At 37.9% G+C, this 15,268-nt stretch overlaps 1 protein-coding gene across 1 annotated transcript in view; it reads left to right on the top strand.

Moving 5' to 3' along the window:
• Positions 1-894: 894 nt before the first annotated feature.
• The window catches only part of WDR19 (WD repeat domain 19), a gene marked incomplete at its 5' end in the record, with an annotated part of 39,050 nt that continues 24,676 nt past the window's right edge, over positions 895-15,268 (top strand). Inside the window, 13 exons of the mRNA XM_010021937.1 lie at positions 895-986; positions 1,072-1,137; positions 4,545-4,670; positions 6,181-6,296; positions 6,850-6,965; positions 7,987-8,067; positions 9,368-9,480; positions 10,287-10,460; positions 11,598-11,679; positions 12,428-12,589; positions 12,688-12,802; positions 13,535-13,641; positions 14,033-14,155. Of these exons, the coding sequence (XP_010020239.1) occupies positions 895-986; positions 1,072-1,137; positions 4,545-4,670; positions 6,181-6,296; positions 6,850-6,965; positions 7,987-8,067; positions 9,368-9,480; positions 10,287-10,460; positions 11,598-11,679; positions 12,428-12,589; positions 12,688-12,802; positions 13,535-13,641; positions 14,033-14,155 (1,473 nt within the window). The remainder of the gene's footprint in view (positions 987-1,071; positions 1,138-4,544; positions 4,671-6,180; positions 6,297-6,849; positions 6,966-7,986; positions 8,068-9,367; positions 9,481-10,286; positions 10,461-11,597; positions 11,680-12,427; positions 12,590-12,687; positions 12,803-13,534; positions 13,642-14,032; positions 14,156-15,268) is intronic.

Here is a 15,268-nt window from a genome sequence, read left to right as displayed (position 1 = left end):
CTTTGTGCTTGTGGCGTGTGGTGCTCATAGCTTTACACTGCTCGTGAGTAAAGTGCGCATTTAGTGTGAAGAATGCCTCAGTTTATGTGCACCCAGAAGGATGGGAATCTTCGGCGGGGGCTCAGGTGAGCCTGCCACGTGTTCGGTGGACACCGGGTGTTGGGGTTTATCTGATGACATGAGGGGGAAAAAGTCATGATAGCAAACTCTGAAGTGAAACAAAGTTGTGGGCTTTATCTAACAGGCAAGTTACAAAAAAATCTGTGCAGGTAGCGTGAAAGGAAGTTGAGAAACTTACTGGTTGGAAGTCAGAATCTTTATGGCTGAGTTGCTTTTAGGTCTTGGCTTTTAAGGCACAAGAATTCAGCGTAACAAAATAGTATCTTTAAAGGAGTCGATGTTCAGCTTGCTGTGTTTTACACATTAAGGATGCTTTCTGATCCCAGGCTTTTCCATGAAATTTTAAAAAGTAAACATTCTGATCTTTGGACAGCAAGGGAGAGTCTGATGTTTTTCTTTTCTTTTCTTTTCTTTTCTTTTCTTTTCTTTTCTTTTCTTTTCTTTTCTTTTCTTTTTTTTTAATTCTGGTAAGTGTCTAAGAGAAAAAAAAAAGAAATAGTTGTAAGTCTCAGTAGTTCTCAATGCAGACTAGATGCAGCACTAGAAATTTCAGTTTTCCAGGACAATCCAAAAGATTTTTATGTAGAATTTTGCTACTTTTGTGCGTTACAATCACCCAGAAGTTGAGTTGTGTTTGGTTTTTTGTTGTGGTGTGTATTTTGGTGTGTTTTTTTTTCCCCTCCACAGTACTCAGAGTTGCAAGCATGTGAGGAACTATTGTTATATGCTTACATTTTTAAGATGTGTAATTTCCCACTTCTCTTTGTCTCCCAGCAAGTATTCAGTCTATTAGAAAAAGCTTGGTCTGGTTCCCCTGTGCAATTTGCTTGGCAGAAAACTTTGGGAAATTTCCTTGCTGTAACAGGGTAAGATTACAAATATTTATTGCATTTCTCCATAGAAATCACTGATGAAGAAAGGGAATTATTCTATATGTTGATCTTTTTTTAGAGGTGATCATGCTGTGAAAATTTTTGATCGTCATGGTCAGAAGAGAAATGAAATCAGCTTACCAGGGTAGGTACTAACATGGGTTTAAATTATTTTCTTTGTTGTTTTCTTTAAATCTGCCTCTCTTCTGGTGAGGGGTTTATACAATGTGAGAACTTTGTAGGAAGTGGTACTGTCTGTGGTGAACATGCCTGGAAAAGAAGACAAACTGGTGAGCATGTGTGGAATCGGAGACAGTAAAAGCTGAATTCATAGTAGGTTATCGAGGACAGTCAGAAAAACATATTCTCCTGCCCAAAGCACTCCCTATTAGTAATAAACTCAGTCTACTTCATTAAAATGTGAGGAAAAGATCTATCATATTAAGAAAGAACATAATGAGGTTGTAAACAATATCTTCATGATATGCTGATGGCAACTGCATTCTTGCTACTGTTGGTTTTCTAGTAATCTGATATGACAGCCTTGCTGAGGAAAGATCTCCTCTTGGTTTAGTGCTTTTGCTTATGTCACTGGCATAACATATACTGTATATTAGCAATTTTACTTTAGATCCAGAGTGTACTTTTGAAGCGAATCTCACTGTTCTTCCTGTTCATCATACTTTGGATCACATCAGAGAGTGGTGTTGGGAGCGTATGAACTGTATTCCTTACAGATGAAATTTAAGTCGCGTGCTTTGGAAGATGCAGCCTAGCTGCTAACAGACAATCAGTCCATAGGACAGGCTAAGTATGGCCCAGAGGAAACCTCCCTGGGTGCAAACACTGTGACATCAGGTTATCGTACCATTTGCTCTGTAAATCTTCTTTTATTGAGCACCATATCTACCTGATGTAGCAATAGTTTCATTTGTGTGCTCCTGATTTCTTTTTAGTGTTTTACCTGCTCTTAGATCAAGTCTCCATGCAAATTCCTGATTTTTTTATTTTGTTTCAAACAACCTGATCCATTTTGATTAAGGTGGAGCCCTTACTCATGGCAAAACTCCCACTAAGGCTTTAAATCTGAAGCCCCTCATCTAGAAGTCTAACTTTCATTTCCAGAATGTCACTTTCATATTTCTATATCATGGGTAGATAGGAGCCAGAATCACTTAGTTCCCCAAGACCTCTCTAAAAATCCAGTTTTTGCAGTTCATGGTAGTTGCCACCTTGCAGGAAACCAAGAGATACAGATATTATTATTATTACTGTCTTTACGAGACTTAGAATCATAGAATAGTTAGGATTGGAAAGGACCTTAAGATCATCTAGTTCCAACCCCCCTGCCATGAGCAGGGACACCACACACTAAACTATGTTGCCCAAGGCTCTGTCCAACCTGGCCTTAAACTCCTCCAGGGTTGGAGCATTCACAACTTCCTTGGGCAACCTATTCCAGTGCCTCACCACCCTCACTGTAAAGAACTACTTCCTTATATCTAACCTAAAGTTCCCCTGTTTAAGTTTAAACCCATTACCCCTTGTCCTACCACTAGAGTCCCTAATGAAGAGTCCCTCCCCAGCATCCTTGTAGGCCCCCTTCAGATACTGGAAGGCTGCTATGAGGTCTCCATGCAGCCTTCTCTTTTCCAGGCTGAACAGCCCCAACTTTCTCAGCCTGTCTTCATACAGGAGGTGCTCCAGTCCTCTTATCACCCTCGTGGCCCTCCTCTGGACTTGCTCCAACAGCTCCATGTCCTTTTTATGTTGAGGACACCAGAACTGTACACAATACTCCAAGTGAGGTCTCACAAGAGCAGAGTAGAGGGGCAGGATCACCTCCTTTGACCTGCTGGTCATGCTTCTTTTGATACAGCCCAGGATACTTGCTTGTAGTTCCTGCATCATCTTGCTGACCTGGTTAGGAGCCATTCATAATGTAGGCTGGCTATGTCAGTGTATTTTGCTTGGTAACACAGCCCACCTCGGTCTGTGGTGTATTTTGCACAAGGTATGATAGATGCCGTTTCTCTCCAGCAAACTGCTAGAAGTGAGGAAAGCTGTGTAGTGTAAGTAGATGAACTCTGAGAAGAGCTTGTGTTGGACTGGGTATCCTCTACTGTCATGTGGGCTGGTGAGGAAGGAGAGTCTACCTTACTGGTAGACCCTTACAGCACTACCGTATTGATGGACAGGGTGACCCTTTCCTTCAGGGAAACATGTAACATCTAAACCAGTTTTAAGATAATGTGTTTTCATGGCAAGGCAAAGAACTTGTATAGTAAACACAAATACGAAAGCTTATTGAAATAATTAACATCTGCTTATGATAGCTTGAATAGTATTGCCTTTTGAGGCCCACCAGCAAATCTTGTGCCCAGATTAGGTAGTTCTTTTGTATTCTTATTTCCAGCCTGATCTCTAATTACTACCATCAGAATAAAATTCAATTTTTGCAATATACAGTTTAAACAGAAACAAATGTGCTTATGTGGTTCTTCCCCTCAGGCCAAACTTTGCTTCTTTATTTGTTGGTTAACTGTTAACCAACTGCAGTTTTCAACTGCTGGATCTCTCCTTATGTAAGAATGGAGTTCAGAATGTCAAATATTCTCTGCTATACTAGTTGATATTATAAGCACCTTACCATTATGTTGTTAGAATTTGTTTACGGTTCTATCAATCTGTGGGTTACCCTGGTTTTTTTCCTTTTTATATTTTTGTTGTTGTCGTTCCTGCTCCTGATGTTGTGATTGTCTGGGAAGTATTTAGGGGTGTATTCTTTTGGAAATAGACCATAATTATTCTCTGGAGTAAACTGTTAAGGTTTTAAAAAGAAAGATAAGAGAAACTGCAACTGGAAGCTTACTGAATTAGTTTACAGCAGTGTATGTTTCAGTCGGACACTTCTGAAGTTGCTTGCCATTAGGAGTTTTCATTTGAGTGGTGATGAGAGTGACATTCTTCAGAGATAATTTTTTAACATATTAACTTATCTAGAAAGGGGTGGTGTCAGATGGCGTAGGTTCTTGTACTGCTGTATATGGTGTTTATGTTTAAATGTTTGTTGTAAACAACACTGTTTCCAATTCACTAGAGATTTGTAGGTAAGTCTGCCCTCCTCTTCATTCTGGCAATTATTTGCAAGTAGAGGATTTTTCCTGTTTCTATGTGGGTTTCTTGTTCAAGTTCATTGTAACTTTCGAACTGTAAGAAAAATAATCCCAACAACTGAATAGCCACTAACGAAATAGAACCTTACAAGAGATTTTCAGTTTCTTGCAAATCAAGGTGGCAGTATTTCAAGTACTAGAATGTGAGTAGCAGTCTTTTCTGTGGCTTTCCTTTCAGCCCCTGTCATTTTGATGGCATTTGAGTAAGGATGTGGTTGCTATAGAAGTACAGTTTGCAGATAAACCTGTAGTCTGTCATGGGTTTGCTTGGGAGGGAAGTGGAAGGACAGGGACTTCAGCTGAATAATTCTAGTTATTTCTGTGAACTTACAAACATATTTTAACATCATTAGTGAAAATTGGTTTTTTTCTTCAGTAACTGTGTTGCTATGGACTGGGACAAGGATGGAGATACTTTAGCAATAATCACAGACAAATCTAGTGCCGTATTTCTGTGGGATGCGAACACAAACAAAACAAGCCAAGTAGACAGTGGCATGAGGTAAGATGTTTTTTTAAGGTGTGTATTTGAAGACTTGGATCACTATGGTTTGTTGATGTGGAGGATGTATTGCAAAAATCATCTTTTTATTGGAGTCCTCGTAACACATATGCTGTTAAACTAATATGCTACAGTTCATTGCTAAAATCTTTCTGGTATGATTTGCTGGTTTTGCAGTGTTTGTAGTGGATGTGGGGTTTGGGTTGGTAGTTGTTTGGTTTCTTTTTTAATTGTCAGCAGTGCTAAAGTCCCCAGAGAGCTTCTCTTCACTGTTTCCACTGTTCTTTCAATGTGGTAGCAACAAGAATGGGTATATTTGTTGTGTATCTGTACTGGCTACATTTTCTCTGAAGTACTCGCACAAGTACAATGGAGTTTAAAAGTAAGGGAAGTGATTTTAGTGGTGCTAGGATTTTTTCCCCTTAGATTTGTAAGGCAACTAAAACGCTGTTCAAAAAGCAGGACTGCTTTAGGATGGGAGGAGATATCTAAGGTGATCCTACTCTAAGGTTCAGATCCCTAGCTTTCTGAATTTGGCCACAGGCTTAAAACTGTCCCGGAGTATACATAACAATCAAGCACTGGCTTAATAAATAAGCTTGGTTTAACAATTAAACTTTTAGCTTCTTTGAATCTATTCCACTAAACTATTGCATTCCACATTAACATTCTGTTTGTAGGAAAGAGTAGAAATTAATCTGTCTCGTGTTTGTTAGGCCACTCAGCTGAGTAGGGAAACAGCTAATTTTGGATACTGCTTCTATTTTATTTACATGAGTTGAAACAAACATTCCTTCTGATTTAACCCTTCATTTCTAAATTTTCTTTGTGTATATTTTTGGTAGGGTTTTGGTGCCAATTTTTTTGTTTGCTTATTTTGTTTTGTTGTTGTCGTTGTGTTTTTTGGGGAGTGGTAGTCAAAGATACCAAAATTGCAGTGTTTCACCCATTAGATTAAGAAAAAATCCTCATTTCAGCTGGAAAATTTGGGGGGATACCCTTAAGTATACTCCAAAATAGGCCTTGCTGTATCTGGAACTCAAAGGTCTGGAAGTTAAAATGTCTCTTTGTAACTTTCTTATTACATTGACTAGAACTAGGCCTGTTCACTTGGAGTTGGCTGAATCCGTAGGATTATTGAAGTACAAAAAAAACCAATGCAGAAAGTGGAAGATTTCACATACCTTCATGGTATCTCTTAGTGTTTCATAAAAACTGCATATGTGGCCAAGTTACCCAAGATTCCATTCAAGACTGTTGATATTTGCAGGCACATTTCTGTTTGTACAAGTCTTACTATGTTACCTCATATAACTTGTTATTACTTTAATGATTTTGTGCACACTTAAATAATTCTGACATGTGTTGTAGAGAACATTTGCTTAATTTAAAAATTCTGCTTGGTCCGTGTGATTTTTCTAGAATGTCAAACCAAATATGCAAATGTGTTTATATGCAAGCACATGAAAGGACTCTTTACTATAGAAAGTATATTTTTTCTTTCTTGTAGGGATGCAATGTCTTTCTTACTATGGTCTCGAGTTGGAACTTTACTTGCTGTTGGCACTTCAAAGGGAAACTTACTTATATATAACCGACAGACATCTCGCAAGATTCCTGTTCTTGGTATGTGCTGCATATGTGAAAGTGGAATTATACTGATATACTTAGATTCCTTTTCAGTTGTGTATATGAACATGCAAATCACAAATGTATTCATGCTCAACTTGCACCTTCTGTCTTATTGTACTTACCAAAATATATATAGGATTGTAAGTTAAAAATATACGTACACACACCTGATACTGCCTCATAGGAAACTTGTTTTACCTTTCTTGCAAAGGATTTGCTGGTTGTTCTTGTTGCTATATTAGTTTTTCTTACCTGCTTAGAGTAGCTCTGGGCAGAAAGATAAAGGATATAGCACAGTCCCCAGAAATTTTCTGCAAGGAAATGGAAGAACAGGGGCTGTGCAAGTTCCTATAAGGTTAAAAGGCTTCCATCTGGGAGTAGAAGATTTAAAAAAGAGCCAAAAAACCTCTTCAATTTGGAATTGCTCTTCTAAGTTGTTTTGCATTCTGACAATCTGTGTTTGGGTGGCCAAATAGAGCATATTTCCATCCCAGCTTTTCTTTGTGGTTGTGTTCATTTGTGTTGTATAGGTTTCTTTCTTTTCCAGGTAAGCACACCAAGCGGATTACTTGTGGTTGCTGGAGTACTGAAAACCTTCTGGCTTTAGGTGGTGAAGACAAAATGATTACTATTAGCAATCAAGAAGGGGATACTATAAGACAGGTAGTATTTATAAATCCCATTTGATTTTAAGGTGTACATTAATACTCCTGGTTCCTGAGAAAGCTGGGACCTATGGGAGTTTATGCCTTTTCAATCCTACTGCTTTCAAGGACAAGGAGCCTTTGGGAAACCTCATGCAGGATGAGGGCATATTGAAACATCTGAGCCTCTCTGTTACGCAGCTTGATTTATGATGTTAGAGTCTCTGCAGTTCTGCTGTGGTCCTGCCTAGCCATGCTTCTCTCATGCTGATCTGTATCTTACAAGAAGATCCTATGAGTGCAGTTGTAGGTTGACTTCCTCAGCAGCAGCTCAAGACAGCTCTCACATGACTCTTATCATAGAACCAACTGGGTTGGGAAAGACCTTCAAGATCATGAAGTCTAACCATTCCCCAGCACTGCCAAGGCTACCACTAAACCATGTCACTATCAGCCTTCTGCACAGTTTGTGAACACTTCCAGGGATGATGACTCCACCACTTCCCTGGGCAGCCTGTTCCAATGCCTGAGCACCCTTTGGGGAAGAAATTGTTCTTAATCTCCAGTCTAAACCTCCTCTGGCGCAGTTTGAGGCCGTTTCCTCTTGTCCTATCACTTGCTACCTGGGAGAAGAGACCAGCCACCTCCTCACTCCATCCTCCTGTCCGGTAGTTACAGAGAGCGATAAGGTCCCCCCTGAACCTTCTCTTCTCCAGACTAAACCCCTGCTGGTCCCTCGGCCATTCCTCATAAGACTTGTGCTCCAGGCCCTTCACCATCTTTGTTGCCCTTCTCTGGCTCAGCTCCAGCACCTCAATGTCTCTCTTGCAGTGAGGGGCCCAGAACTCCTGATAACATGTCATTATGATCCAAATGGAAGTCGTGTTTTCTCCAACTTTTTTCTTAGTTTTGATACTAAAGGCAGTTAAAACTCTATCCTTAACACTAGAATATACAGAATGCAGAACTAATGCAGTTACTTACCATGAGTATTTGCTACTTTAACTGTTGATTTCTCAACCTGAACTTCTTTCCTACAGACCTCAGTGAGCTCAGATCCCAGTGATATGCAGTTCTCAGTTATGAAGACTGATGAAAGAATATCAACCAGGGAAAGCACAGTAAGAAGTCAATACAAAATACTGCTGAAAGTATTAATCTGATGTTTCAGGGTTTCTGCTGGCAACCAATATGGGACACGAAGCAGTTTGTTCCTCCTTTTTGTAAAATTTGGTGTTGAAGGGGTTTTTTTCACCCTATCTAAAACTTTCCTTTCAAGTGAAGTCGTACACCTTTGTTCCTTAAGGATGCGTTCATGAAAAGTGCAGCGGTTAGCAATATGACGGTTAACAGAGCAGTTTTGCAGTGGTAGTTCATAGATGGAGGTGCGTGAAGGGACTTAAAGAAATACATGCAATATAACCAAACAAAAAAAAATAAACCAAAAAAAACCAAACACAAAACTGCAAGTTGGATCCAAATAAGTAGTGCTAGGCTTAATATCTTGCCTTGCAACAGAAAATAATGCTTGTTTCGTAGAAGAGTTTAAGAAATAGTATTTCTTAAATACTCATTAAGATGCAATAGAATTTTAAGCAAACTGTTTTAAAAGGCAGAAAACATACTTTCTATATTCGAGGTAACTTTAGGAATTATAGGTCAGAATTTGAGTTTGTAATTCTGGATTAATGAATTTTAGGTCAATATGTCTTTTTTCTCAGTTTGAAAATACCAGCTTTATATTTCGTTCTTCCAGCACTTATTTAGGAATAAACCATTGTCTGTTTTTTGGACAAGGAGAGGTGGAGCAGAAGGTAATGTAGAGTAAATTTATAGTTTTTCGAAGCATATTTGTCAAAGAATAAGGTGAAACAAGCTGCTCCTCCTTGCTTTTTCTAAAATAATCTTTATAAAAACCCCAAAGGTCAGCCTGTCTTCCACTGTGAAGTCAAACATCTCTATGGGATTCTTTAAATGAAATGCAGTCACTTAGAATTATATCAAACTGTAAGTACTGCATGTTTAATACACACTGAACAGGCTGTTTCTTTTGGAATTGTCTTTGCGTCTTTGAAATCTAAGCAAGCTACTTGAGATACCAATGCTGCAATAGTCCAACAAGGTAACTCCATGTGACCTGCTGCCTTTTCCTCTGAGGAAATGGAGTTGATTTAATACTTCAGTAGGGAAAAGTCTTGAATTTGGGATGTGTGTTCTGCTGGGCTTGCATTTAGGTCTGTGAACCACTGGCTCACAAGGGGATTATCCTGAAAATCTCTTCCACTGTTGGTAAACATTCAGAATTAAGATCCATGGGATTCTTAAGGATTATTGAATTTCATCTTTTAGTGAAGATGTAGGGCCTTATTTTAAAGTGATGCCATTCTTATCAAGTTAATTTTTCTTTTCATTCGTTGGCAGGTAAGTGTAGTGGTCGGCAAGAAGACTCTCTTTCTTTTTAATTTGAATGATCCCGATAACCCAATTGATCTGAAATTTCAGCAGGCTTATGGCAGTATTGTAACCTACCGATGGTGAGCAGAACTTTCTTAGTGAAGCGTTCTAGTGTTAACAAGCTGAAGACTTTCCCAGTAGTTCTGATAAATGCTGGATATCAAATCATATATCCCTTGCATATACACTGGATTTTTCTTGGATGTATTGTTGCCTTTTTAATAATTCTTTTCAAAACACAAGTCTACATTTTGTAATTGTTTTACTTGACTAGTCAATGTCTGTGTAAAAGCAGTATTTTCAAATATAATTGCTATTGGTATGCTCAGCTTTAGAACAGTAATACTCTTGCTGTCTTGACAGTAGCTTAAACTGAGGGGGTTATAGGTTGTTTTCTGTTTGGAAGAGTAACTGATGAAAGTGCTAGGGGTGGAGTTGTATCCTTCAGCTAGTTTGTTGGTTTCTAAGTTCTGCAAAGTTCTTGCAGCCTCCCTGCTATGTAATCTGGTTGATGATGTTCCTTTGAAGAAATCCCAAGCTAGAAGTTTTAACTCTGTACCAAAAAAGCAGTTGTGCTGTTTCTATATCCTTGAATCATGACACCATGTCTTTTAATGTCAGTTCAGTTAATGTGTAATTGACATTTATCCTTTTACACTACAACTGTGTAAGAAAGCCTGTAGGTATATGCTTCCTAATTTACAGCCACATGTCTAACAAGGCATACCTGGGCTGTTTCCCAGGCAATGGTTTCTTTGCAACTAAGCTTGATTATTTTTCCTGTTAAAGGGAGACATTGACAGTTATCTCAGTAGTCCGAAAGAAAATGCATTTTACATATTGCATAAATAGATCTCTTCCTAATTGATGGATTTTTTTGTAACAGGTATGGTGATGGCTACATTATGATTGGTTTCTCACGAGGGTGTTTTGTAGTAATCTCTACGCACATTCGTGAGATAGGTCAAGAAATCTTTCAAGCTCATAATCATAAGGATAATCTAAGCAGCATTGCTATATCACAGTCATTAAACAAAGCTGCATCATGTGGAGACAATTGGTAAGTGGTAGATTTAAACACAAAGAATGGAATTCATCTCACATAACTGTAGCTGTTAGGCATTAAAGCTGGGCTCCCTAAGGCTTCAAGGCTCTCAAAGACTTCAAGGCTCCTGAAGAAGTCAATGCAGAGAAGGTGAGAGGAGCTGCTTGATGGAACTGCCTCTCTGCCTGAAATTAGGAGAAGCTAATTTTGACCAGAATCTCTGCAATTGTAATTAACCACAACAGTAAAGGTTATTCCTTTTGATTCTTTCTTTTTCTATTATGATACTTGGCTACAAAATTATGATTGGATATAAACATCTGCTTAGCAATAGGAGAACAATTCATTTAAATGAATTGCTGATATCAATTAAATGAATATGCTGATAGCCTCCTCCCTGGTGTTTGGTCTTACCTGCAGCCTAGACAAAAGTATACATGTGTAAGCAATTAAGGAAAAAAATAGTGTGGAGTTTTCCCAAAATAGGTTGTGCATATGATAGAGTATCTCCTTTAGCTCCTTGTCTGCTACTCCCTGCTTCTGTGATACCTGGATTCTTCAGCAAAAACAGAGCTGAATGGTGGTAGGAGTCAGACCTTTCTGTCTTCAGTTCTGTTTATAACACTTGCACATCAAGAGTGGTACAACTATGAGCAAAACATGGTGCAACTTCAAGCAGTTCAGCTGTTGTACAATAAGTGTTATTTCTTTAAGGAGTTCTTTTAGCATATTGAGTAACATGGCAGCATAAGTAAACTCTTACTCTGTCCCTTTTTATGTGAGGAAGGATTGAAAGCTAGTTTTTTACATATGTGTTTCAGGCAGTGTTTGTCCATCACGAATGTGTTTCTAACCTAACCTGTATTGTAACAGGTCAGAAGGGACTAATAGTGTGTGTTTCCTGCCCCCAAGTTCTTTTGAACTAAATTTGTGCCTTTTCCTCATATTTTAGTTCTCAGCAAATCTTTTTGTACAGTGATAGTGATAGACTATTTACAGTGATGTGGAACAATAAGTGTCTGTTGCGTTTCAAGAAACAGAAGGCATTTTGCATTTCTCTCTATTTAGGCTGTCTTGATTGGGTTGGGTTTCTTCCAGTTCATGATGACTGAAATTTAAATTGGTGAGAATGACTGTTTTTTTTTGTTTTAGCATTAAAATCCATGACCTGTCAGACCTGAGAGAAATGTATGCCATAATAAACTTGGATGATGAAAACAAAGGTATGTTAACAGTCTCCGTGAGGACAGAAATTTTTACAAATCAGGTAAAACAGAATTTTGATGGTGGCTCTGTTTACATGAGTGAAAGTGCTGTTGTAGGAAAAAAACTGTAAATATAGCACTTACCATAAATTCCTTCTTTCACAGTTTGTACTTATTAGGTGACACATAGCAAAACAGGGATGTATTTTATTTTATCTGTTTAAAGTATAGGGAGGTACAGCTCTCATAATATTCGATTCATTAATGTTTTGGTTTTGTGAATCTGTAATACAGTATATCCAGATTACTACAATAATTGCTTAACTGGTTTCTGCTACTTTATGGGGTTTTTTGGTGGTTAGGGTTTTTTTTTTGCTTCTCAGCATCGCTTGTACTGACATAAGATACTTAATCTGTTCTCATCCTCATACACAGGATTTGTGCCTGTGGCTACAAGACTCTGTTCCTGAGTAATGAGATACCACCATTATCTCCTCCTGTAGTATCCATAAATACTTCAGTTATTGCCAAGTCTCCGCTCTTAGGAAAATTCTGAATTAGTACATTATGGGTTTGGTTTGAATGATTCCAGTTAATCTTGGAGTTATGTTAATTGATTATGTTTCAGTACATTAATATGTATATTCCTAGATACGAATTCCTACCATTTTCACATTTTAAAGCAAAATAATTGTTTCTTGGTTTTAGTAGTTAAAGGATTGATTGATTGCTTGATTTATTAAAAAAAAAAATGTGAATGTTTTAGGTGTAGACAAGCTGGCTTGGACAGATGATGGACAGTTGTTGGCAGTATCTTCGCGAAGAGGATCTCTCCATGTTTTCTTGACAAAGCTTCCAATCCTTGGAGATGCTTGCAGTACACGGATTGCATACCTCACTTCCCTTCTTGAAGTTACTATAGCAAATCCTGTGGATAGAGTATGATAACCTCTTCCTTTTAAACTTCATTTAGATACAAGTAAAGTAAGTATTAGTAGTGCATGAAAATGGTTTTATTTTGTTTTGTTTTCTTACAGGAGCTACCAGTCACAGTCTCTGTTGAAGTAGAGCCAAGTTTTGTGGCTATTGGTGTTTATCATTTGGCTGTAGGAATGAACAATCGTGCTTGGTTTTATGCACTTGGAGAGAATAGTAAGCATAAATTTAGTTCTCTTAAAACTACTGCATCATTGTGTCTTATTTTATGAATTTGCTGTTGTGTTCAGCAGTTCTGAACATTCCACATTGTACAATAACAACTTGAATTGGCATATGGTCCTGCTAGGACTGGATAATGATCTTCACAGGCTTAAGCAGTTATGACAAGACATTGTAAATACCAGAAATAAAACTTTAGGTTCAAGGTAGTGGTAATGAAATGCAGAATGTTTCTTTTTTGCTTTTTTCAGATCATGTTGTTAACCAGTGAAAGACTTTTAGGCTATTGAGAGATAATTGGACTGTGTCTTAAATATGAAGTTTGGCAAAGTACCTGGGGACTATATGATCAAAGGGTTTAAATTCTTAGTTTGGTAAATGTTCATGTTGCTTGCGTGGGGTAAAGAAGGGTGGTTGTACTATGTCCAAATATTAGACAGTGGCTTCAAAACTTTCATGTGCCTGTATGCATCAACTTTTTTGACTGATAATAAATTAATCAAAGCTGTAAGAATACTAGTCACAGTTGCATAGGAAGAGAGTTTCTTACACTTTCTGTCCAGTTCTCTGACTGTTAAGAAGAAAGTCTGTTTACATGTGACCCATCCCCTCTGTGCTTAGTTGTGAGTTTTTCACACCTGACTACTGAGCTGCAAATTTGGATAAGTGAAGACCTGTACAAAATAAAAATATTTTTGCCTTTTATTTTCTGTTTTAATTTCTTAGATGTGAAAAAGCTGAAAGATGTGGAGTACCTGGGGACTGTAGCAAGTATGCACCTTAATTCTGATTATGCTGCTGCTCTCTTTGAGGGTAAAGTCCAGTTGCATATGGTAAGAACTCTGGCAGTTTGGAGTGCTGAAGTAATGAGTTGATCTAAGCTGACCAGGTTAATGTGCTAATTTAAAAAATGAGATAAGATTGAGTGATCTTCAGTTAATGGAGATAAAAATTCTTTGGAATTTTTTAGAAGGTGGCTTCCTGTAGACTTTAGAAATAGAACCTAGTCTAAAACAGGTGAAGAAAAAGTGTTTCCTTGTGAACTTTTTTAACAAGTTTTAATTCAAAAGTCTCTGGGGGAATGTGACAGAAGCAGATGCTGGGGTTCTAAGGGATGGACAGGTTTGTATTAATATCATTTCCTTACAGTTTGATACAGGCAAAACTGTGATACCTTGTTGTTAACAGTAGGGTTTTTCAGTTCGTTCTATTCTTTATAATTAGATAGAGAGTGAAGGTTTGGATGCTCAAGAAGAACGAGAAACTCGACTCTTCCCAGCAGATGATGATAAACACCGAATTCTGTGCCATGCTTTAACTAGTGACTTCCTCATATATGGTACAGATGTGAGTATTGCTGCTGTCTGAATTAACTGGATTATTACCTGTACTTTTAGGAAAAAAAAATATAAATTGTTCTTCTAAGAAGTTTACAGTAGATTATTTTCTGTGCAAGAACTTTATGCAAATATAGTCAAATTTGTATCCAAGTTTCTTTACTGTTGCATTTATATGAGATGCATTGTCACGAAGATTAACTTTTGCTTTTACTAGTGTTTGTTGCAAAGCACTGATTTTAATAGCAGAATTTAATTCTGTTGCATTAATGAAAGGGTTTGCAATCAAACTGTCTTCCAGATAAAAGAATAAACTTGTCACTTGCCTTGAAAATTTGTTTATTTAGGTGGTGATGTGATAGATGTGGACAAAAGGTACTGGGGTAAACAAGGGTGATAGCGTAAATGGAAGTCTTTGCTTATTATAGAAGCCTTTGCCTGAAGAGAATTTTTTTAGGCAGTTCAACAAAGATGGGAATTAGGAGGGCACTGAAGAAGGATGTGATCGTGCTTGAGTTTTTCTCTTGATATTTTCCTGTGCACAAGGGTTAGTTTCTTTTCTTTTAGTATTTTCTGGTACTTGGAATACAGGGCACATTTGGCATTGTAGTATTATGCTCTTTATGACACAGTATTATCCTGATGTATTGTTCTTTCAGAGGAAAGGCAAACTCACTATCTCTGGTGTTATCCCTGGTTTAATAACTTCAGTGGTTTTGCAGCTGAGGGCTTTCCCACCTCCTCAGTACCTGAACTGGTACTGATGAATTTGAAGTACTAAATTCGCAACTGACCAATTGGATGATGCAAATTTTACAGTTGACATCAAAAGATGCCTTTTACTTTCCTTCTTTGTGCAACAGATTGAAATAAGCATTAATCACAAATCAGTTCAGTTTGCTTTTCTCCTGTGAATTAGGTACATCTGTTCTTATGATGGTTCTCCCTTGGAGGCAAATTTTCCAGCTTTGTGTGAAGGTTAAGGTGCTCTCAACAGCGAGCCAGGCATTTCTTCTGTTTAGAGAACTGCACAGGAAATACAGCTTGTCTGCACAAAGCAGTGAGATAAACAACAAATACAATAGAAACCCCCTCAAACCTCCAACTCCTTCCCCACCTCCCA

Source organism: Nestor notabilis, unplaced genomic scaffold, assembly GCF_000696875.1.
Source record: "Nestor notabilis isolate BGI_N333 unplaced genomic scaffold, ASM69687v1 scaffold16289, whole genome shotgun sequence".
NCBI classification, from domain to species: Eukaryota; Metazoa; Chordata; class Aves; order Psittaciformes; family Psittacidae; genus Nestor; species Nestor notabilis.
Note: the sequence above shows the minus strand (reverse complement) of the source record. Positions and strands in the feature narration are given on the sequence as shown.